At 37.8% G+C, this 25,041-nt stretch overlaps 1 protein-coding gene across 4 annotated transcripts in view; it reads left to right on the forward strand.

Moving 5' to 3' along the window:
* Positions 1-25,041, forward strand: part of FANCB (FA complementation group B) — a 288,694-nt gene that overhangs the window by 2,534 nt on the left and 261,119 nt on the right. For 3 of the 4 annotated variants that reach the window (XM_049871792.1, XM_049871790.1, XM_049871793.1), the window contains exons 2-4: positions 7,834-8,805; positions 13,752-13,904; positions 14,670-14,768. In XM_049871792.1, the coding sequence (XP_049727749.1) occupies positions 7,921-8,805; positions 13,752-13,904; positions 14,670-14,768 (1,137 nt within the window). In that variant the 5' untranslated portion in view covers positions 7,834-7,920. Of the gene's footprint in view, positions 1-6,134; positions 6,351-7,833; positions 8,806-13,751; positions 13,905-14,669; positions 14,769-25,041 lie in introns of all 4 variants that reach the window. The other variant, XM_049871791.1, reaches the window with a different exon arrangement.

Raw genomic sequence — 25,041 nt, forward strand, 5'->3', positions numbered from 1 at the left:
CATTCTCCCACATTCACCTACATTTCAGGTATACTAGGTAATGTTGGGAAAGGGAAAGGGGAGATTGATTCTGGTTAGGCCCCAACAAAGGACTTCTAGTTATGAAGGCAGAAAAAAAGTTTTACCAGTGGACATATTTTGTAGTCAAGTTAATATACTCCGGTTAAGAATGTCTGATATGCTAGAAAAAGGACATCGATCAGTGTTGTTTTCATAAGTTTGTTTAGTATTAGGTGAAATTTGTAGTTGGACGTGTTAATTGCTTAGACCTTCTCCCCAAAGATACTTTCTATTGGTCACAGTTGATACCGTTTCTTACAGACGTTGTTTGTATTTCATCTGTATAGATATTATAGTCCTCTTAGGCTCTTCCTGAACCAGACAGATAGTGTGTAGTGCCAAAAATGAATTAATTAGCATTTAAAGGGAACCCCTTTTTATTTGGAGGGAACAGGTAGAAAAGGGGATGAGGGCGATAATTAATTGCTAACATATATTTACATTAGCATGTATAGCATCATTTTCTAGTGTACACACATATCTGGATTCACTTTATGTACTTCGATGTAGGGTAATACAGAAAAGGAACATCTCAAATTAATTATGTAGTGTTTTGTAAATCATCTGCTTCCAAATCTTTGTTTTTTCAATAGTCGCAACAGGAGTTAAAACTTAATGGATTTGAGTTACTGGTTTTCTTCTGCAGCCACTGTTGTAATGGTACTAAGTAGTCAGATGACCAACAGGTTGAAATAGTAAGCCTGGAGCCCAAATAATCAGCCTTTGATTAATCAGCGATTGCTTATATTGGGTTAATAGCCTCTAAATTATTCCTTAATTTGACTTGTTTCCAGGTATATTTTTATCTAAAAAAAAAATTTGCCTCTTTTTTCATAGGCTTGCAGGTTTTACGAACATATGTTAAGAATTTTGTTGTATCAGTCTAAAATATAACAAGTATACACAGATATGTGAATTCAGGAACCCTTGAGATTATCATAGAAAGTTTGAGGAAAAAATATTTATCTTCATAAATAAATTAATGTATTAAAATAGCATCTAATTTATGTAGAACTCTGAAGGCAGTCTATTTTAAATAACTTATTTTGAATATGTCATATTTTTGTAAATGCTATTGCTTTTTTTTTTTTTTTTTATTGCTGTTAGGTGCTGTTGAGTCAGTTCTGATTCATAGCAACCCTATAGGACAGAGTAGAACTGCCCCATAGGGTTTCCAAGGAGTGGCTGTGTGGATTTGAACTTCTGTCCTTTTGGTTAGCAGCTGAGCTCTTAACTACTGTACCACCAGGGCTCCATTTTTGTAAATAGTATTTAAAAATTGAAACTAACGACCTTTCACATAGCAGTCATTTATATTTTTAGATCTGTTGGAATCTTAAGTCCCTGATAATAAATTTTTGTGCCTAACCCCTCCCCCCCGAAAAAAACCCAAACCCGTTGCCATTGAGTCAAATCTGACTCGTAGTGACCGTATAGGACAAAGTAGAACTGCCCCACAGGATTTCCAAGGCTGTAATCTTTATGGAAGCAGACTGTCACATCTTTCTCTCACGGAGCAGCTGGTGAGTTTGAACTGCTAACCTTTGGGTTAGCAGCTGAGCACTTAACCACTGTGCCACCAAGGCTCCTCTCTTGTGCCTGGAGATCATGCTGAAAGTAGGCTGGGCTAAGATTATAATAGGGCTTTGAATGCCTGCTAAATTTTATAGCACTAGTTCTCAACCTTTTTTCTCTACACCATCCATATATTTGGTACACAATATTGAGCATCTGTCTCTCCAGTAATAATTCTAGGATTACGAATCTATTGAATAATAGGTGTTTGAGTTAGGGGACAGTGACAGGATCAAGCTTGTGTTTAAGAACAAAAGCTGAGGTGGCAAAAGTAAATTGATATATGTATTGAAGGGGAGAGAAACTAAAGTAAGGAAGACCAATTAAGGAGCTTTTACTTCAGCCTGAGGGATAACTAAAACTTAACCCACAAAAAACCCACCTCCGTCAAGTCGATTCTAACTCATAGTGACCCTATAGGATGGAGTAGAACTGCTCCATAGGGTTTCCAAGGTTGTAATCTTTATGGAAGCAGACTGCCACATCTTTCTTCCAGGGAGCCGCTGGTGGGTTTGAACCGCCGACCTTTTGGTTATCAACTGAGTGCTTAACCACTGCACCGCCAGGGCTCCTTGCCTGAGAGCTAAAAGCCTGAATTACAGTAGTGGCAATTGGAACAGAGTTGGAAGATAATTGAGGTTTCTAACTTGGTGATGACATTAAAAGAGCAGAATGTAAGGGGCCTAATTTTCCTAATCTAGCTTTGTCAGGTTACAATAATACACACTGTAAAGTTTAGTAAAAGGGGAGATTCTACTGGCCATTTAGCACTCAGATTCTTCATACTTCTATCATCCTGCGGATTTCGGTAAGTGAACCAGAGCACTGTGTTAATTAAACATTAGTTGTGACACTTAATATTAGAATCCTTTGCATTACAGAGGTTATTTTTGTTAGCTTTTAATATTAAAAAAAAAATTTTTTTTAAGAAACCTGAAAAATCTTTGAGTGGGTAATAAAAGACAATGAGTTCTCAGATCTTTATCTCAGAGTCTATAATTTTAATGTTCTTTCTGGAAATCGTCTAAGAGACTACATGTTTGTGGGAAATTTGAAACAAATTATTTATACATTTTCATGTAATATAACTAATGTTTATTTTCTCTGAAATAAAAGATAGTTTTATAAGTAAAAGCCACAGCTTTGATTTACCTACCTATCTTCTTTACTGATGAAGCTGAAACTACTTTGCGATGCATACTGTCCCAGATCTTTGCATTAATTGCCTAACAACAAACCAGGAAGCCAGTGACTTCTCATAGTCTTGTATTTTAATAATACATCTCCAGGTATTTTAGGTAGTCGGTTGCATGAAATTCTCAAAAACAAATATCATTATCAATATAATCTTTAAAAAATGCCATAGAGTGGTATATTAGTTATCTATTGTTAGGTAATAAATTACTTCAAAACGTAGCAGCTTAAAGCAACAAACATCTCACGTTTTCTGTTGGTCAGGAATTTGGGAGCAGTTATCTTTTTTTTTTATCTACTAGATAATAAATTACTTCAAAATGTAGCAGCTTAAAGCAACAACATTATCTCACGTTTTCTGTTGGTCAGGAATTTGGGAGCAGTTAGCTGGGTGGTTCTGGATCAGGGTCTCTTCGTGGACTTGGAGTCCATATCTCAGCGGGTGCTGCAGTCACCTGAAGGATCATCTGGGGCTGGAGGATCTATCCCAAGAAAGCTCACTCATGGCTTTTGACAGAAGGCTTTAGCCTCTTGCTGACTATTGGCAGGAAGTCATAGTTCCTTGCTATGTATGTGTACCTCCCCATAGGACTGCTTGAGTGTCTTAATGATGTGGCATGTGACATCCCCCAGAGCAAGTGATCCAAGAAAGAAGTCAAGCAGGAAGCTTGACCTAAATTTAAGCACTATCACTTCTGCCATATTCTATTGGTTAAAAGCAAGTCCCAATGCTCAGCTCTCATACAAGTGGAGGAGGAGTTAAGCATCACCTCTTGATGGAAGAGTGTCAAAGGATTTTGATCGTATTTTAAAACCACAACAAGTGATATATTTGGAAACGAGACAGTAAGGTGTGACATCTCCGATTTAAAAGCAGAATCTAGTCTTTTAAACAGAATTGTCTCTATAAATCAAAATTCTTTCTATAAAATGCAGGCTAAATTAAGCTATATTTGTAGTTTATGGTCCACAGTGATGCTTTTTTCTAACTGGAATATTGGTAGATTTTTATAATGAAAGAACAAAACTTAGGCCTTTGGAGTTTGCTTCTTGTTCAGAGAAAAGCAATATTGCTTAATTGTCAGTTACCTAGTTTTCAATTACTTCTGAAATAGTTGAATTTACTGGCATGCAAAATGATCCACAAGTAGGAAAAGAGAGAGTATGAGTTGGAGTTATTTATAATGGAACAGGACTTTTCAGCATTCACACATCATTATGTATGCAACTCTTGACTTTTTTTTAAGGTTAGGCTCTGTATGAACCAGAGTTGGTGGTGGTGGTGGTGGTGATGGTATTGATGATGATAGCAGCTAACATTTAGGGAGCACTTTCTGTGTGTCAGAATCTATTTTAATTGCTTTATATTATTTAATCCCAATACCTTATGAGGTAGATACTGTTATTCCAGTACTACCAGTTGCCCTTGAGTCAATACCAATTCATGGTGACCCCATGTGTGTCAGAGTAGAACTGTGCTCCATAGGGCTGTCATCTTTTGGAAGTAGATCACCAGGCCTTTCTTCCAAAGTGCCTCTAGGTTAACAGCAGGGCTTCAAAGGTTCATTTCTGGTTGGAACCCCTGCTGAGAATTTGCATTTCTAACAAGTTCCCTGCTGAGAATTTGCATTTCCAGCCCAGATATACTGAATGAGAATCTACAGTTTAACAAGATCCCCAGGTGTTTCTAATGTACAGCATCCTGGGAACTCATTAGAAATGCAAATTCTTAACAGGAGTTGGAGGCCCTGGTTAGCAGGTCCACCCATTATATAAATGTGGAGTCCTGGTAGCATAGTACTTAAGAGCTTGACTGCTAACCAAAAGGTCAGCAGTTTGAATCCACCAGCCACTCCTTGGAAACCCTATGGGGCAGTTCTACTTTGTCCTATAGGGTTGCTATGAATTGGAATCTACTCTACAGCAACGGGTTTTTTTTTTTTTTAAATATGTACCCAGAAAAACACAAATGCTGTCGAGTACATATATATAAATGTAGATGTGCGGCACAAAGGGGTTAAGTAAGTTTCCTAAAGTCACACTTCTAGTCAAGGAGGGAATCAGGATTCATAGCTGCTCTCTAACCATATGCAGTACTGCTTAGCATATGGTAAGCATTCAGTAACTTTTTTTAAATTATTTTTTTGTTTTTGTTGAGAATATACACAGCAAAACCATATACCAATTCAAGTTTCTACATGTACAATTCAATGACACTGATTACATTCTTGGAGCTGTACAGCCATTTTCACCCTCCTTTTCTGGGTGGTTCTTCCTCCATTAACATAAACTCACTGCCCCTTAAGGTTCCTACCTAATCTTTCGACTTGCTGTTTTCAGTTTGATCGCATATAGATAGATCTTAAAACAACATAATGCTCAAGGCAGACATTCTTTACTAGTTAAGCTAAACTACTGTTTGGCTTTAAGAAAATTTCAGGGGATATTTTTGGTTTAAGGTTTAAAGGTTGTCTTAGGGAAGTAGCTTTTCTGTGGTTCATCCAGCCTCCATGGCTCCATAAAGTCTGGATTCCATGAGAATTTGAAATTTCTCTTCTGCATTTTACCCCCTTTGATCAGGATTTTTCTGTTAATCTTTGACCAAAACATTCAGAAATGGTATCCGGGGACCACTGATTTCTTATGGTTGCATGGCAAAGGAGGCAGCTGTTCATGGAGGACATTTCATATCCTCCTCCTATTCCTGACTTGCCTTCTCCCTCTGTTAATCCAGGTGAATAGAGGCCAATTGTTGTGTCTTGGATGGTCGCTTGCAAGTTATTATGACCTCAGGCATTACTCAATGAACTAGGAAGTACAACAGAAGTACTACACGTTATCAGGTCAATTTAACGGGATGTCATGAAACCATGACCCTAAGTCTCCAAACCAAGGAACCAAATCCCATGAGGTGTATGGTTGTACATAAGCAGCCTCAGCTTTGTTGTTGTTGTGCGTATGTATGTTTGTCACACAGCTTATGCCAATTTAACTTTTTACAGGTGTACAACATATTGACAGTAATTATATTAATCAGCTGTGTAACCCTACCCTTAATCAGGATGGTTTTCCATCTCCATAAACCGAAACTCAGTACTGCATAAGCGATAACCACCCTGTCCCCCTCCCTCCTACCTCTGGTAACCACTAGTAAACTTTGGTCTCTATGCATTTGCTTTTCCTGTCTTTTTATATAAGTGAGGTCATACAATATTTGTCCTTTGTGACTTATTTGACTCAACATACTGTTTTCCAGCTCCACCAGTAACTGCTAAAGGAGTGACCAGTACATTTGTTGTTGTTAGGTGCTGTCCAGTCGGTTCTGACTCATAGCGACCCTATCAACAACAGAAGGAAACACTGCCTGGTCCTTCACCATCCTCACAATCACTGCTCTGCTTGAGCCCATTGTTGCAGCCGCTGTGTCAATCCGTCTCATTGAGGATCTTCCTCTTTTTCACTGACCCTCTACCAAGCATGATGTCCTTCTCCAGGAACTGATCCCTCCTGACAAGTCTGAAGTATGTGAGACGTTGTCTCACCATCCTTACTTCTCAGGAACATTCTGGTCATACTTCTCCCAAGACAGATTTGTCCATTCTTTTGTACAGTACATATAGGCACTGCATAAAGACAAATCAACATATTATATGTTTGTTCAATTTAGGGGATGTTCCTTTGTTCTTTATTATACTAATTCTCCCTGGTTGCCTTTCTTATAGGCAGTTCGTTCAGAGTAGGGGAATGCGTGTCAGGACAGGCTGGTGGTTAAGAGTGTAGTCTCAGGAGTCAGAGGGCCCCCCTTTCAAATCTAGGTCATTGCACATTAGTGTTCTAACTGCAGGCAGGTGTCACAACCTTGGGAAATGTTCTTACCTTTGTTAAAATAAGGCTTTCTCATATAAAAGTTGGGGTGACAAGAATATAGTGCTTTAAGAGATTAGTCGTGAGCATTAAATGAGATAATGCATATGTCGTACCTGGCATATAAGAAGCATGAATAATTATGTAATACTTCTTTTCATTATAATTTGTTATATTAATCTTTTTTTTTTACTTTGAATAAAAGCAGTGACTTCCTTAGGTAGTAAAAATGGATTGTTTTTATAAAGTAAGACTTATTTCTCTTAATTCTGTGGAGATTTTTTAAGCCGTCTTACAGTGACTCCTATTTTTACATTTGGAGTTTTATTTTTGTCATAGAGTCTGTGTGAGCTCCTGTCCCCAGGAATTAGGGACCCAAGAACCTGGGCTGTGGGAGCAGTCTAATTCGGGTCACCATATTTGGGGAGAGACTCAGCTCTAAGACAAGTCATTGATTGATTAATGAATTGTCTCTATAGCGGCTGAGCAGAGGGAGAAGCCAGGTATGAGGCAGCCCGTTAGAAGATGAGGAAGCCAGATGAGGGTTGGTAGGTTTGAAACAGAGAGGTGGAACATTAAGAAATTTTCTGAGCCAGAAAGAAAGCTGAAGGTAGTTTTAATCAAGCATCTGAAGCTCTAAATAAATGCTCTTAGTACATTCTTTTGTCTTTTTTCATGTGGTTATTCACATTCTTGGAGCCCTGGTAGTGCAGTGGTTAAGGGCTCGGCTGCTAACCAAAAGATCAGCAGTTCGAATCCAGCAGCCACTCCTTGGAAATCCTATGGAGCAGTTCTACTCTGTCCTATAGGGTCACTACGAGTCGTTGTCGACTCAATGGCAATGGCTTTTTAAATTTTTTTTCCCCACATTCTTAGCAAGTTGAATTTTTTTAAAAAGAAATAAAGCCAAAAAACAAACCTGCTGCTGTAGAGTCAATTCTAACTCAGATGAGTTTTAAGGGATATTTTGAGATATATTTTTGATAAATGTGACATGGTTACAACAGTATTCTAAAAAACTTAAGAATATTTACTTAATAAAATTATAGTTATTTTTTTTTATGTGATAGGCCTCTGAAAGAAATGTATTTCTTTTTAACTCTGCCTACTTCATGGTAGTTTTTCTCATTTCTTTTCTAGGTTTAAAGTATCAAACAGAATCAATTTGCATTCTAAAATCACACCAACACAAAGACTTGATATTGCGGCAGGATTAGCAAGCAAGCAATGTCATCTGTTGAACAAGAAGAACTCTTGTGTTACAATGGGGAAGTCCTTGTTTTTCAGTTGTGTGATACAGAGGCGGCAGAAACACCCATTTTACATGTCAGAAGAATGGTGTTTGACAGAGGCACAAGAGCATTTGCTCAGAAGTCCACTGGATTTTTTCGCATGGAGGAAGAAAACTCTCATTTTAAAATTATTTGTTGCAGCTGTGTGTCAGACTTCAGAACTGGACTAAACCTCCCTCATGTTATGATACAAAGTGAAAAGAATAACGTTTTCGATTATTTTCTACTATTGCTTCACAGTACCAATAAATTCGAAAAGCGATTGAGTTTTAACTTAGGCTATGAGTTGAAGGACAGCTTGAGGGTTCTTAACGGTCCTTTAGTTTTATGGAGACACGTCACAGCCGTCTTTTGTATTTCTTCCAAAAGTGGCACAGTTGTTAGTGTGCCGGTTAACTTTTCCTCTATTGTGTGGGCAGGAGAGATTGGAAATCTAGGTATTGTTTTATTGGGATGCACCCAGAAACCCTCAAAATCAGATTGTGCTCCTTGGGATACCAAATTTTGTGTATACTCTCTTGACCGTCAAGAAATCTTATCCGATACATACATTATCCCTCAAGCTTATAGCAGTGTGGTAACTTGTGTGCATGTCTGTGCAGCTGAGTTAGTTAACAACCAGCTAAGAATGTCTCTCATTGCCCTTACTCAAAAGAACCAGCTGATTTCATTCCGAAATGGTACTCCTGAAAGCGTGTGCCAGCTTCCATTTGGAGATCCCTGTGCGGTTCAACTTATGGATTCAAGTAGAGAAGACTCCCTTTTCATTGTATCCTTTAGGTCCAATGATGCTTGTGCTGTTTGGAAAAAGAACTTCCAGGTGTAGTACTTATTCTCATAGTGATTCAATTGATGTAGTCATACGATTGAGACCCTTAAGCATTCCTGCTGTGCAGAAAGTTCATCCTGGTGTCTTGTCATCAAAATAATTTTTAGTACTGTACTTAAAAAAGAAAAACATATATGTTACATTGTTCTCTTTTTTTAAATTTCAATTTATCTGAATAACCCAAACCTGTTGCCACCGAGTCGATTAAGACTCATAGCAACCCTATAGGACAAAGTAAAACTGCCCCATAGGGTTTCCAAGGCTGTAATCTTCACGGAAGCTGACTGCTGCATCTTTCTCTCGCAGGACAACTGGTGGGTTCGAACCACTGACCTTTCAGTTAGCAGCCGAGCATTTAACCACTTTGCCACCAGGGCTCCTCCAATTTATCTGAATACTTACCTGATAATCATTTTGCTTTGCCATTTTGAATCATAAAGCGTTTGAGTTGTTTAGAAATACATAAATATATAACTAATTATTATTTGTCTTTTAATATAACTATTTCCAATTTTTATTCATATGATGAGAATTAGATGCCTATTTTTACTTTACCAGTTGCCATTGAGTCAATTCTGATCCAGGGTGACCCCATGTGTATCAGAGTAGAACTGTGCTCCATAGGGTTTCTGGAAGTAGATTGCCAGGCCTTTATTCTGAGGAGCCTTTAGGTGGATTTGAACCTCCAACCTGTGATTAGCAGCTGAGCGCATTAACTGTTTGCACCACCCAGGGACTCTATATTTTTACTTACAGTAAGATTATTAGTGATTTTACTTCATAAACCTTCATAGAAAAATCAGTTCAGCTACTTAAAAGTTGGTAATTATCTATTTAAACTTACTTGTCTCTTTCTTGAAATATAAATTCCTTGAAATGTGTCATTTTTCCTTTAAAGATAAGTAATTGTTCTCCAGAGACAAGTTAAATGTTAATTTTTCTAAAAGCTGCTGCCTAGAGACTTTTATTATGTTATATTTTGAAACTCAGAGTTGACCTTTTAGCAGACATTTACGTTTTATCTATAGTCTTATCTTTTAATGTAAGGCTTGGAAGTTGCTTTAAAATACTCACTGGTATAGACTCAACTGGTACGGAATCAACTTGATGGCAATGGGTTTGGGTTTTTTTAATTTTTATTTTGGTATACCCAGTAAAACCCAGTAGTGTTCAATAACAGGTAAAAAGGCACAGAAAATGAATATGGAAGTTGGAGGTTTGTAACTGGGTGTCTCCACCAATAATATTTCTTTGACTCTGATTTTTTTTTTTTTGGTCAACATTGCATCCTCCTGGCTTGAGATGTGTATCAACTCGTTAAGTGATGTGATATATGGTGATTATAAATCAAGGTAAATAATCACTACTAGTCAGAAATGTCTATTCCAAAAGTAGTTTAGCACATTCAACAATTTTTTAAATTCTTGTGGTACTTCAGAAAAAAACAGTTTACGTACTTTGTGTGCCCTATAATAAAGGTCTTAAATTTTCAAAAGGAAAGTAATTGGGAAGTTATCCTATTGTATCTTGAAAACAATCTTTTGTAAGCACATTATACTTTCTTTTTGAAGTTATTTTGAAAGGGGACGTTTTCTGTCCTTTTCTAGTCTCTTTTCCAAGAAATGGGAGGGAAGAAACACATGGCATAGCCTGTAACCCTTATTGGTAGCAGGCGAATGGGAAGAGTACTGTTTAACCTGAGTTTGAATTCCCAGCTGAGCCACTTCCTAGTGTTACCTTAAGGAAAGTAGTTAATTCTTGTGAAAGCATTTTCTGTCTTTAGGAAATTGTGATCATCCTGCCTCTGAGAGGGGAGCATTAAAGACAATGATGTTGTAAAGTGTCTTGCACAGTGCTGGGCACAAAGAGGAGGTCAGTAAGTGGTAGCTATTATTGTGTTAGACTGAGGCCAGGGCTGTCATCAGTTTGTACCTCCTCAAGGTGATTAGGTCTCCTGTTCACCTGCATAAGGAAAATAATTCCCTAGAACCTGTGTAATTCAGTGGAATATAGTCCTCACTCCTTTGAAATGAGCCTCCTCCTTGGGCACTATAAAGTTCTGCCACTAGCATGTTAGCCAAAGCAAGAGACTATGTCAGTTCCTGTAGAAGGGCCTGTAACTGCTGGCCTCCTGGACTTGGAATGCTGTTCTAGGGTTCTTTCCCTATGATGGACCACCATCCATTTTATAAGTTATTTACCTAAATCCCTACAGACCTACCTCTTAAGGGAGATATTCTATACCAGGGATTCTATATGTCTAAGGTGCTCTCAAATGCCCTATATGGAAAATTCTGGAGGCACACCCTGTTGTCTACAAATAATTGCTTCTTAAAACACATCAGTAAACTCAACACTTTGGGACTTTGCAGCTCATGCCTCCAGCTTGGTGTAAACTTTACATTTATGCTCACATACTTAAAAAATACGTTATAGTTGATGGTAAAATACTTGATTGCTTCAAAAACAGGAGTAAAGGCTGAGAATCTAGAAATAAAGGGGGATCGTAATGTCAAAAACCCTAAGTTAAGGGAACTAATTATATTTGAGCAATTCAGCAGTTAAAAAAAGTAAATACAACAGGTTTTACAATTGAATGGGACATACCATCAAGGGAACTTTTTTTTTCTAACATTGAGTTCTGAGAGGAATTTACTGTATCTAAGTGATTTTGAATAATAAAATGAATATATAGTTTAACAATAAAATGGTGTCTTTGAAAGCAGGTTTGCCCCCCAAATTAGAAAAAAACAGTAGAAGCAATCTTCCTTTGGGTTGGCTATGGATCCATCCGTTTATCCTTTTTCTACCTTATTCCATAAAGGAATTAAGGCACTTTACAAAAATAGATCAAAGACAAAACCCAAACCCATTGCCATTGAGTCAATTCTGACTCATACAGCCCCTATAGGACAAAGTAGAACTGCCACATAGGGTTAACATTTTTGTTAGCACCCGAGCTATTAACCACGTGCCACCAAAGCTCCAGATGAAAAACAGATTAAATACAGAAAGGAAATCAAGGTTAGTGTGTTCTTCTGTTTATCCTTCATAAAAGCTCCAGGTTTAGTGTTTAATCCAGTGATATGATGACACAGAGAGAGACTAGAGTCCAGAGAAGTACACGATTAACTTTCTTGAAATGGTCTCTGTAAGTCTTTTGGCAAAAATCTATGTAGCAGACATTTCAAAGTTGAGATCTTTGTCAAGTATACCTGAAGCATAAGTTTCGGTTTGTTGTAGATGTTTTTAGGTGGTGGTGGTGGTGTTAGATGCTGACTCATAGCAACCCTATGTACCACAGAATGAAGCACTGCCCGGTACTGTGCCATCCTCACAGTCATGCTTGAGCTCATTGTTGCAGCCATTGTGTCAATCCGTCTCATTGAGGGTCTTCCTCTTTGCTGACCCTGTACTTTACCGAGCATGATGTCCTTCTGCAGGGACGGGTCCCTCTTGATAACATGTCCAAAGGATGTGAGACGAAGCCTCCATGCTTGTTGTAGATGGAGGTTAATATGTTCTAGAGCTGTGCTGTCTAATATGGTAGCCACCAACCACATGTGGTTATACAACATTTGAAATGTGGCTAGTCTGAATTTAAATGTGCTATTTTTTTTATAGCTGTAAAATAGATACCAGATTTCAAAGACTTCGTAAAAAAGTAAAATATCTCAATAAATTTTTATTGATTACACTGAATTGAATTAAAATGATAATTTTTTGATATTTGGGTTGAATAAAACATACTATTAAAATCTCTTATGTTTGCTAGTAGAGAATTTTCTTTTACTAGCTACTAGAAGATTTAAAATTATGTATGTGGCTCATCTGTATTTCTATTGGCCAGCATTGTTCCAGAACTGTAGATTGCAAATGTGTGTGCATGCATGTGTACACAGCACTAGGGTTGTTGCATGCCCAGGACATTCCTTTTACTAATATCTCTTCACATAGTTCGTTATGCTCCATGATCCTGTTGGGCTGGGGGAAGGGAGGGTGTAGGTTTACAAATAAGCTTTCTCCCTGCACAAGTGAAGTGTCACTGGTTTGGAAACCTTATAGGGGCGAGACTGATATTTGGTTATGTAGGTGGAAGAGCCTTACTTAACTTCCTTCTCTAATGCAAGGCACCCTCCTGTCTCTTGTAGTTGATGTAACTGCACTTCTAGGATTCTGAAGGAGAGTTTTAGCTTTTTTGCCTCAAGGAGAAGGGAGATCTGCTCCCCCTGGTGGTAGTTTCCAGGGGACCAACCCGGAGGCTTTCAGCTTTACGGACTTCTAAGAAGTAGTCTTCTGTTTTAAACTTGGGGTCTGATGTTCTGGTATGAACTGACTATATTATTCCATTAGGCTAGGCGTGTTCTAGGTGACCCACTTTTAGGGTCCCTTCCCTTATAATGACTATGTTCTGTACCTGCCAGGGTTTAGAGTAACAAGTTCATCTTGACTCTATTATGGGTCATTGTGTTTTGAGAGTGCTCAAAAAGTCTATTTGTACTTTCTGGTTACCTAATGCAATGAAATTCCTTGGGCAGTTGGGCTGATCCTAAGTATATATCTGCTAAGGCCTATGGGAGTTAAAATTTCCCAAAGATTTAGCTGTGAGAAGTATTAAAAAAAATTCATAAGTAGATTACAATACATTTTTAATAGAGAAATCAGGAACATATCAGTCCCTGGGCAGACATTGATATAACATTAAATCTCAGTGCCTTGCTAGCCATAAAGTTGTTACAGCTCCGTATGTTTGATGTTTGTTTTGTCTTCCAGTATCTTTATTATTTATTTTTAGTTTTTACACTACCATTTTCATTACTTATTTGTAAGATTGAAGATAACAAATTATAGCTCCATGAAACAAAAGAACTTAATTTGGTCACGTCTGTTTTTTTTTTTTTTTCCTCCTGTATTCCTCCCTTCTGTCTCCCTTTCAGGTTGCCACTAAGTGGGAAAAAATTCTCTCATTACTGATCGATGACTTCGTTGGAGCTGGAACTGAACAAGTGCTGCTACTTTGGAAGAGCTCCTCAAACTCAGATTGCCTGGCTTCATTTAAAATAACAGATCTCGTCAGCATAAACTATTCAGTAAGTTCTCTTTACTTTTTATACATTACGTTAAGAACCATTTTAGAAAATTTAAGGGCTTGAAAGCTTTTGAGCCACCATTCAAATATTTGTGATTTCATACTTAAACTTTTTGAATTTTAAAAATACATAGCTTGGGTCATTTAAAATACGTACATTGAATTTCCTTTCAACAGATGTTATACAACTTGGCTTTATGTTTTTGATATAAATTTGAAATACAGTATATCTGGCAGTCCCTAAAGTGACAGTAATGTTGAAAGTTAACTTCATCGTTGCCTCTGAAAATTGTATTTTATACCAATAAACATGATAATATTGGGTTAATTTAAATTAAGGAATAAACGGAAGGGAAACTGCAGTTTATTAACAGAAGTAGTAGTTGATAATATCTTGAGATCTTGTGCATAAAGGAAATAATACAACTGATGCTTCAAATATATACAAAATCTCTCTAAGCCCCAATTTTTTTATTGGTAAAATGAAGATAACTCTTACTTTAACTATGGAATTTTGTGACAGTTCTATGAGCTGATTCTTTATAAAGCAATGTACAAACGTTAGGTGGTAATACTAGTCATTGTGATTTTTTTCTAGGTACAAGAACATGATGGGGAAAAGATATAATTTGCCTTTCATAAAATAGTGTATACCATGGAAAACTGCTCTTTGGATAAAATTTAATTGTATATTGTTAATCTCATGAATCTTCAGTTTATTTCAAAATTTGACTTAGGTTTTTGGTTTGTTTGTCTAATTTATTAGAGTGATACGTTGGATTGCAGTGAAGATATTTTAATTGAAGACGACGAAAAGAATTCTCCTCATTCTTCCGTGATTCCAGCTCTGGAAAGAAGATTGAAGGTTAGTGTTTGTCTTAGTTTTTTGCTTCATGTATTTATTTTTTTGAATAGTGCTATCCTAAATAAAATAAAAAAATTTCAAAGAGAGATCTTTTAAGTATAAGCAACTCAGTGATGGGCAAAAACAATAATATTTTAAAAGATCTTTTTTTTTTTGCTACCTCTGTAAAAACTATTATGGTGTTACTTTTAAAGGTATTGTCTAAAAATGAAATCTTTTTGTAAAAGATTGTATAGATATAATAAGTCTTATAAGATAAACTGAATTTTGAAAACACATTCCGGTCTGTAGGATTTGTGTCTATGGGATTTCTTTCAGAGAGGCAGCGAAGATGATGAATCATAAACATGCCAAAGATGAACAGTTTAACCCTCAAGCTTTCCATAAAAAAACTTCTAAAAAAGTTTCTTTTTTAATTCTTAATTTGCTTTAAGTGAAAGTTGAAAAATCAAGTAAGTCTCTCATACAAAAATTTATATACACCTTGCTATATACTCTTAATTGCTCCCCCCTAATGAGACAGCACACTCCTTCCCTCCACTCTCTCTTTTTGTGTCCATTTAGCCAGCTTCTGACCCCCTCTGCTCTCTCATCTCCCCTCCAGACAGGAGATGCCAACATAGTCTCATGTGTCTGCTTGATCCAAGAAGCTCATTCTTCACCAGTATCATCTTCTGTCCCATACTCCTGTCCAATCCCTGTCTGAAGAGTTGACTTTGGGAATGGTTCCTGTCTTGGGCTAACAGAAGGTCTGGGGACCATGACCTCTGGGGTCCTTCTAGTCTCAGTCAGACCCTTAAGTCTGGTCTTTTAATGAGAATTTGGGGTCTGCATCCCACTGCTCTCCTGCTCTCTCAGGGGCTCTCCATTGTCTTCCCTGTCAGGGCAGTCATCTGCTGTAGCCGGGCACCATCTAGTTCTTCTGGTCTCAGGCTGATGTAGTCTGTGGTTTATGTGGCCCATTCTGTCTCTTGGGCTCATAATTACCTTGTGTCTTTGGTGTTCTTCATTCTCCTTTGCTCCAGGTGGGTTGAGATCAATTGATGCATCTCAGATGGCCACTTGCTAGCATTTTAGAACCCAGAAACCACTCTCCAAAGTGGGATGCAGAATGTTTTCTTGATTTTATTATGCCAATTGCCTTAGATGTTCCCTGAAACCATGGTTCCCAAACCACTGCACCTTCTACGCTGGCCTTCGAAGCATTCAGTTTATTCAGGAAATTTCTTTGCTTTTGGTTTAGTCCAGTTGTGCTGACATCTCCTGTATTGTGTGTTGACTTTCCCTTCACCTAAAATAGTTCTTATCTACTATCTAATTAGTGAAAACCCCTCTCCCTCCCTCCCTCCCTCCTCCCTCTCATAACCATCAAAAAATATTCTCTGTTTAAACTATTTCTCCAGTTCTTGTAATAGTGGTCTTATACAATGTTTGTCCTTTTGCAACTGACTTAATTTCACTCAGCATAATGCCTTCCAGATTCCTCCATGTTAAGAAATGTTTCACCGTTTCATCGTTATTCTTTATCGATACGTAATATTCCATTGTGTGAATATACCATAATTTATTTATCCATTCATCCATTGATGGGCACTTTGGTTGCTTCCATCTTTTTGCTATTGTAAATAGTGCTGCAATAAGCACGGGTGTGCATATAACTGTTGGTGTAAAGGCTCTTATTTCTCTAGGATATATTCCAAGGAATGGGATTGCTGGATCGTATGGTAGTTCTATTTCTGGTTTTTTAAGGCAGCACCAAATCGATTTCCAAAGTAGTTGTACCATTTTACATTCCCACCAGAAGTGTATAAGTGTTCCAGTCTCTCCACAACCTCTCCAAGATTTATTATTTTATATTTTTTGAATTAATGCCAGCCTTGTTGGAGTGAGATGGAATCTCATTGTAGTTTTTTTTTTTATTAACTTTTATTAAGCTTCAAGTAAACGTTTACAAATCCAGTCAGTCTGTCACATATAAGTTTACATACATCTCACTCCCTACTCCCACTTGCTCTCCCCCTCTTGAGTCAGCCCTTTCAGTCTCTCCTTTCGTGACAATTTTGCCGGCTTCCCTCTCTCTCTATCCTCCCATCCCCCCTCCAGACAAGAGTTGCCAACACACTCTCAAGTGTCCACCAGATATAATTAGCTCACTCTTCATCAGCGTCTCTCTCCCACCCGCTGACCAGTCCCTTTCATGTCTGATGAGTTGTCTTCGGGGATGGTTCCTGTCCTGTGCCAACAGAAGATCTGGGGAGCATGGCCGCTGGGATTCCTCTAGTCTCAGTCAGACCATTAAGTTTGGTCTTTTTATGAGAATTTGGGACCTGTATCCCACTGATCTCCTGCTCCCTCAGGGGTCCTCTGCTGTGCTCCCTGTCAGGGCAGTCATCGATTGTGGCCGGGCACCAACTAGTTCTTCTGGTCTCAGGATGATGTAGGTCTCTGGTTCATGTGGCCCTTTCTGTCTCTTGGGCTCTTAGTTGTCGTGTGGCCTTGGTGTTCTTCATTCTCCTTTGCTCCAGGTGGGTTGAGACCAATTGATGCATCTTAGATGGCCGCTTGTTAGCATTTAAGACCCCAGACGCCACATTTCAAAGTGGGATGCAGAATGTTTTCATAATAGAATTATTTTGCCAGTTGACTTAGAAGTCCCCTCAAACCATGTTCCCCAAACCCCCGCCCTTGCTCCGCTGACCTTTGAAACATTCATTTTATCCCGGAAACTTCTTTGCTTTTGGTCCAGTCCAATTGAGCTGACCTTCCATGTATTGAGTGTTGTCTTTCCCTTCACCTAAAGCATTTCTTATCTACTGATTAATCAGTAAAAAACCCTCTCCCACCCTCCCTCCCTCCCCCCCTCGTAACCACAAAAGTATGTGTTCTTCTCAGGTTTACTATTTCTCAAGATCTTATAATAGCGGTCTTATACAATATTTGTCCTTTTGCCTCTGACTAATTTCGCTCAGCATAATGCCTTCCAGGTTCCTCCATGTTATGAAATGTTTCACAGATTCGTCACTGTTCTTTATCGATGCGTAGTATTCCATTGTGTGAATATACCACAATTTATTTACCCATTCATCCGTTGATGGACACCTTGGTTGCTTCCAACTTTTTGCTATTGTAAACAGAGCTACAATAAACATGGGTGTGCGTATATCTGTTTGTATGAAGGCTCTTGTGTCTCTAGGGTATATTCCCAGGAGTGGGATTTCTGGGTTGTATGGTAGTTCTATTTCTAACTGTTTAAGATAACGCCAGATAGATTTCCAAAGTGGTTGTACCATTTTACATTCCCACCAGCAGTGTATGAGAGTTCCAATCTCTCCGCAGCCTCTCCACCATTTATTATTTTGTGTTTTTTGGATTAATGCCAGCCTTGCTGGTGTGAGATGGAATCTCATCGTAGTTTTAATTTGCATTTCTCTAATGGCTAATGATCGAGAGCATTTTCTCATGTATCTGTTGGCTGCCTGAATATCTTCTTCAGTGAAATGTGTGTTCATATCCTTTGCCCACTTCTTGATTGGGTTGTTTGTCTTTTTGTGGTTGAGTTTTGACAGAATCATGTAGATTTTAGAGATCAGGCGCTGGTCGGAGATGTCATAGCTGAAAATTCTTTCCCAGTCTGTAGGTGGTCTTTTTATTCTTTTGGAGAAGTCTCTAGATGAGCATAGGTGTTTGATTTTTAGGAGCTCCCAGTTATCGGGTTTCTCTTCATCATTTTTGGTAATGTTTTGTATTCTGTTTATACCTTGTATTAGGGCTCCTAGGTTGTCCCAATTTTTTCTTCCATGATCTTTATCGTTTTAGTCTTTATGTTTAGGTCTTTGGTCCACTTGGAGTTAGTTTTTGTGCATGGTGTGAGGTATGGGTCCTGTTTCATTTTTTTGCAAATGGATATCCAGTTATGCCAGCACCATTTGTTAAAAAGGCTATCTTTTCCCCAGTTAATTGACACTGGTCCTTTCTCAAATATCAGCTGCTCATACGTGGATGGATCTATGTCTGGGTTCTCAATTCTGTTCCATTGGTCTATGTGTCTGTTGTTGTACCAGTACCAGGCTATTTTGACTACTGTGCCTGTATAATAGGTTCTGAAGTCAGGTAAGGTGAGGTCTCCCACTTTCTTCTTCTTTTTCAGTAGTGCTTTGCTTATCCGGGGCTTCTTTCCCTTCCATATGAAATTGGTGATTTGTTTCTCTATCCCCTTAAAATATGACATTGGAATTTGGATCGGAAGTGCGTTAAATGTATAGATGGCTTTTGGTAGAATAGACATTTTTACTATGTTAAGTCTTCCTATCCATGAGCAGGGTATGTTTTTCCACTTAAGTATGTCCTTTTGAATTTCTTGTAGTAGAGCTTTGTAGTTTTCTTTGTATAGGTCTTTTACATCCTTGGTAAGATTTATTCCTAAGTATCTTATCTTCTTGGGGGCTACTGTGAATGGTATTGATTTGGTTATTTCCTCTTCGGTGTTTTTTTGTTGATGTAGAGGAATCCAAGTGATTTTTGTATGTTTATTTTATAACCTGAGACTCTGCCAAACTCTTCTATTAGTTTCAGTAGTTTTCTGCAGGATTCCTTAGGGTTTTCTGTGTATATAATCATGTCATCTGCAAATAGTGATAACTTTACTTCTTCCTTGCCAATCCGGATACCTTTTATTTCTTTGTCTAGCCTAATTGCCCTGGCTAAGACTTCCAACACGATGTTGAATAAGAGCGGTGATAAAGGGCATCCTTGTCTGGTTCCCGTTCTCAAGGGAAATGCTTTCAGGTTCTCTCCATTTAGGGTGATATTGGCTGTTGGCTTTGCATAGATGCCCTTTATTATGTTGAGGAATTTTCCTTCAATTCCTATTTTGGTAAGAGTTTTTATCATGAATGGGTGTTGGACTTTGTCAAATGCCTTTTCTGCATCAATTGATAAGATCATGTGGTTTTTGTCTTTTGTTTTATTTATGTGGTGGATTACATTAATGGTTTTTCTAATATTAAACCAGCCTTGCATACCTGGTATAAATCCCACTTGATCAGGGTGAATTATTTTTTTGATGTGTTGTTGGATTCTATTGGCTAGAATTTTGTTGAGGATTTTTGCATCAATGTTCATGAGGGATATAGGTCTATAATTTTCTTTTTTTGTAATGTCTTTACCTGGTTTTGGTATCGGGGAGATGGTGGCTTCATAGAATGAGTTGGGTAGTATTCCGTCATTTTCTATGCTTTGGAATACCTTTAGTAGTAGTGGTGTTAACTCTTCTCTGAAAGTTTGGTAGAACTCTGCAGTGAAGCCGTCCGGGCCAGGGCTTTTTTTTGTTGGGAGTTTTTTGATTACTGTTTCAATCTCTTTTTTTCTTATGGGTCTATTTAGTTGTTCTACTTCTGAATGTGTTAGTTTAGGTAGGTAGTGTTTTTCCAGGAATTCATCCATTTCTTCTAGGTTTTCAAATTTGTTAGAGTACAATTTTTCATAATAATCTGAAATGATTCTTTTAATTTCATTTGGTTCTGTTGTGATGTGGTCCTTCTGGTTTCTTATTCGGGTTATTTGTTTCCTTTCCTGTATTTCTTTAGTCAGTCTAGCCAATGGTTTTATCAATTTTGTTAATTTTTTCAAAGAACCAGCTTTTGGCTTTGTTAATTCTTTTCAATTGTTTTTCTGTTCTCTAATTCATTTAATTCAGCTCTAATTTTTATTATTTGTTTTCTTCTGGTGCCTGATGGATTCTTTTGTTGCTCAGTTTCTATTTGTTCAAGTTGTAGGGACAGTTCTCTGATTTTGGCTCTTTCTTCTTTTTGTATGTGTGCATTTATCGATGTAAATTGGCCTCTGAGCACTGCTTTTGCTGTGTCCCAGAGGTTTTGATAGGAAGTATTTTCATTCTCATTGCTTTCTATGAATTTCCTTATTTCCTCCTTGATGTCTTCTATAACCCAGTCTTTTTTCAGGAGGGTATTCTTCATTTTCCAAGTATTTGATTTCTTTTCCCTAGTTTTTCTGTTATTGATTTCTAGTTTTATTGCCTTGTGGTCTGAGAAGATGCTTTGTAATATTTCGATGTTTTGGACTCTGCAGAGGTTTGTTTTATGACCTAATATGTGGTCTATTCTAGGGAACGTTCCATGTGCGCTAGAAAAAAAAGTATATTTTGCAGCAGTTGGGTGGAGAGTTCTGTATAAGTTAATGAGGTCAAGTTGGTTGATGGTCCTAATTAGATCTTCCTTGGCTCTATTGAGCTTCTTACTGGATGTCCTGTCCTTCTCCGAAAGTGGTGTGTTGAAGTCGCCTACTATAATTGTGGAGGTATCTATCTCACTTTTCAATTCTGTTAAAATTTGATTTATGTATCTTGCAGCCCTGTCATTGGGTGCATAAATATTTAATATGGTTATGTCTTCCTGATCAATTGTCCCTTTTATCATTATATAGTGTCCTTCTTTGTCCTTTGTGGTGGATTTAAGTCTAAAGTCTATTTTGTCAGAAATTAATATTGCTACTCCTCTTCTTTTTTGCTTATTGTTTGCTTGATATATTTTTTTCCATCCTTTGAGTTTTAGTTTGTTTGTGTCTCTAAGTCTAAGGTGTGTCTCTTGTAGGCAGCATATAGATGGATCGTGTTTCTTTATCCAGTCCGTGACTCTCTGTCTCTTTATTGGTGCATTTAGTCCATTTACATTCAGGGTAATTATAGATAAATAAGTTTTTAGTGCTGTCATTTTGATTCCTTTTTATGTGTGTTGTTGACAATTTCATTTTTCCACATACTTTTTTGTGCTGAGGCGTTTTTCTTAGTAAATTGTGAGATCCTCTTTTTCATAGTGTTTGACTTTATGTTAGTTGAGTCGTTACGTTTTTCTTGGTTTTTATCTTGAGTTACAGAGTTGTTATACCTTTTTGTGGTTACCTTATTATTTACCCCTATTTTTCTAAGTAAAAACCTAACTTGTATTGTTCTATATTGCCTTGTATCACTCTCCATATGGCAGTTCAATGCCTCCTGTATTTAGTCCCTCTTTTTGATTATTGTGATCTTTTATCTATTGACTTCCATAATTCCCTGTTATGTGTATTTTTTTTAATTAATCTTAATTGGTTTGTTTTTGTGATTTCCCTATTTGACTTGATATCAGGACGTTCTGTTTTGTGACCTTGTGTTGTGCTGATATCTGATATTATTGGTTCTCTGACCAAACAATACCCTTTAGTATTTCTTGTAGCTTTGGTTTGGTTTTTGCAAATTCTCTAAATTTGTGTTTATCTGTAAATATCTTAATTTCGCCTTCATATTTCAGAGAGAATTTTGCTGGATATATGATCCTTGGCTGGCAGTGTTTCTCCTTCAGTGTTCTGTATATGTCGTCCCATTCCCTTCTTGCCTGCATGGTTTCTGCTGAGTAGTCAGAACTTATTCTTATTGATTCTCCCTTGAAGGAAACCTTTCTTTTCTCCCTGGCTGCTTTTAAAATTTTCTGTTTATCTTTGGTTTTGGTGAGTTTGATGATAATATGTCTTGGTGTTTTTCTTTTTGGATCAATCTTAAATGGGGTTCGATGAGCATCTTGGATAGATATCCTTTCGTCTTTCATGATGTCAGAGAAGTTTTCTGTCAGGAGATCTTCAACTATTTTCTCTGTGTTTTCTGTCCTCCCTCCCTGTTCTGGGACTCCAATCACATGCAAGTTATCCTTCTTGATAGAGTCCCACATGATTCTTAGGGTTTCTTCATTTTTTTAAATTCTTTTATCTGATTTTTTTTCAGCTATGTTGGTGTTGATTCCCTGGTCCTCCAGATGTCCCAGCCTGCATTCTAATTGCTCGAGTCTGCTCCTCTGACTTCCTATTGCGTTGTCTAATTCTGTAATTTTATTGTTAATCTTTTGGATTTCTACATGCTGTCTCTCTATGGATTCTTGCAACTTATTAATTTTTCCACTATGTTCTTGAATAATCTTTTTGAGTTCTTCAACAGTTTTATCAGTGTGTTCCTTGGCTTTTTCTGCAGTTAGCCTAATTTCATTTGTGATGTCTTTAAGCATTCTGTAAATTAGTTTTTTATATTCTGTATCTGATAATTCCAGGATAGTATCTTCATTTGGGAAAGATTTTGATTCTTTTGTTTGGGGGGTTGGAGAAGCTGTCATGGTCTGCTTCTTTAAGTGGTTTAATATGGATTGTTGTCTCCGAGCCATCACTGGGAAACTAGTTTTTCCAGAAAATCCGCTGCGTCCAGTCCAAATCCCGGCGGGACGGTTCCCCGGCTGGGACGCTGCTCTTCCCGTTCCAAGACCAGTCACTGCCTCCCGGGGATTTCTCCTACCGGCTGCATCCCACGCCGCCCGCGAACCGGCTGGTCCCCCTCCCGGGGTTAGTTCAGGGGGGTGGAGCAGCTCTCTGTGCTTGTGCCGTACCTGACTGGTACGCTGGCTCCAGGCTCTGGAAACAATCGCTGCTTCCCTGTATTAGTTCGTTCTCCGTCTCTAAATCTGTGATTGTTGTTCAGGGTTCGTAGATTGTTATGTATGTGATCGATTCACTTGTTTTTCCGTGTCTTTGTTGTAAGAGGGATCCGAGGTAGTGTCTGCCTAGTCCGCCATCTTGGCTCCGCCCTCATTGTAGTTTTGATTTGCATTTTTCTAATGGCTAGTGATCGTGAGCATTTCCTCATGTATCTGTTAGCTACCTGAATGTCTTTTTTGGTGAAGTGTCTGTTCGTATCCTTTGTCCGTTTTTTAATTGGGTTGTCTTTTTGTAGTTGAGTTTTTGCGGTATCATGTAGATTTTAGAGATCAGGTACTGATCGGAAATGTCATAGCTAAAAACTTTTTCCCAGTCTGTAGGTAGGCTTTTTACTGTTTTGGTGAAGTCTTTGGATGAGCATAGATGTTTGATTTTTAGGAGCTCGCAGTTATCTAGTTTCTCTTCTGCATTGTTAGTAATGTTTTGTATACTGTTTATGCCATGTATTAGGGCTCCTAACGTTGTCCCTATTTTTTCTTCCACGATCTTTATTATTTTAGATTTTATATTTATTTAGGTCTTTGATCCATTTTGAGTTCGTTTTTGTGAATGGTGTGAGGTATGGGTCCTGTTTCATTTTTTTTTGCAAATGGATATCCAGTTATGCCAGCACCATTTGTTAAAGACACTGTCTTTTCCCCATTTAACTGACTTGGGGCCTTTGTCAAATATCAACTGCTCATATGTGGATGGATTTATGTCTGGATTCTCAATTCTGTTCCATTGGTCTATGTATCTGTTGTTGTACCAGTACCAGGCTGTTTTGACTACTGTGGTGGTATAATAGGTTCTAAAATCAGGTAGAGTGAGGCCTCCCACTTTGTTCTTCTTTTTCAGTAATGCTTTACTTATCCAGGGCCTCTTTCCCTTCCATATGAAGTTGGTGATTTGTTTCTCCATCTCATTAAAAAATGTCTTTGGAATTTGGATTGGAATTGCATTGTATCTATAGCTGGCTTTTGGTAGAATAGACATTCTACCAAGACAATGTTAAGTCTTCCTATCCATAAGCCAAGGTATGCTTTTCCACTTAATGTAGGTCTCTTTTGGTTTCTTGCAGTAGTGTCTTGTAGTTTTCTTTGTATCGGTCTTTTACTTCTATGGTAAGATATATTCCTAAGTATTTTATCTTCTTGGGGGCTACTGTAAATGGTATTGATTTGGTGATTTCCTCTTCAATGTTCTTTTCGTTGGTGTAGAGGAATCCAACTGATTTTTGTATGCTTATCTTGTATCCTGATACTCTGCTAAACTCTTTATTACTTTCAGTAGTTTTCTTGAGGATTCTTTAGGGTTTTCTGTATATAAGATCATGTCATCTGCAAGTAGAGATACTTTGACTTCTTCCTTGCCAATCTGGATGCCCTTTATTTCTTTATCTAGCCTAATTTTTCTGGCTAGGACCTCCAGGACAGTGTTCAATAAGAGTGGCGATAAATGGCATCCTTGTCTGGTTCCTGATCTCAAGGGGAATGATTTAAGACTCTCTCCATTTAGGATGATTTTGGCTGTTGGCCTTGTATAAATGCCCTTTGTTATGTGGAAGAATTTTCCTTTTGTTCCTATTTTGCTGAGAATTTTTGTCATGAATGGGTGTTGAACTTTGTCAAATGCCTTTTCTGCATGAATTGATAAAATCATGTGGTTCTTGTCTTTTGTTTATATGATGGATTACATTAATTGTTTTTCTAATGTTGAACCACCCCTGCATACCTGGTTTGAATCCCACTTGGGCATGGTGAGT

Source organism: Elephas maximus, chromosome X, assembly GCF_024166365.1.
Source record: "Elephas maximus indicus isolate mEleMax1 chromosome X, mEleMax1 primary haplotype, whole genome shotgun sequence".
NCBI classification, from domain to species: domain Eukaryota; kingdom Metazoa; phylum Chordata; class Mammalia; order Proboscidea; family Elephantidae; genus Elephas; species Elephas maximus.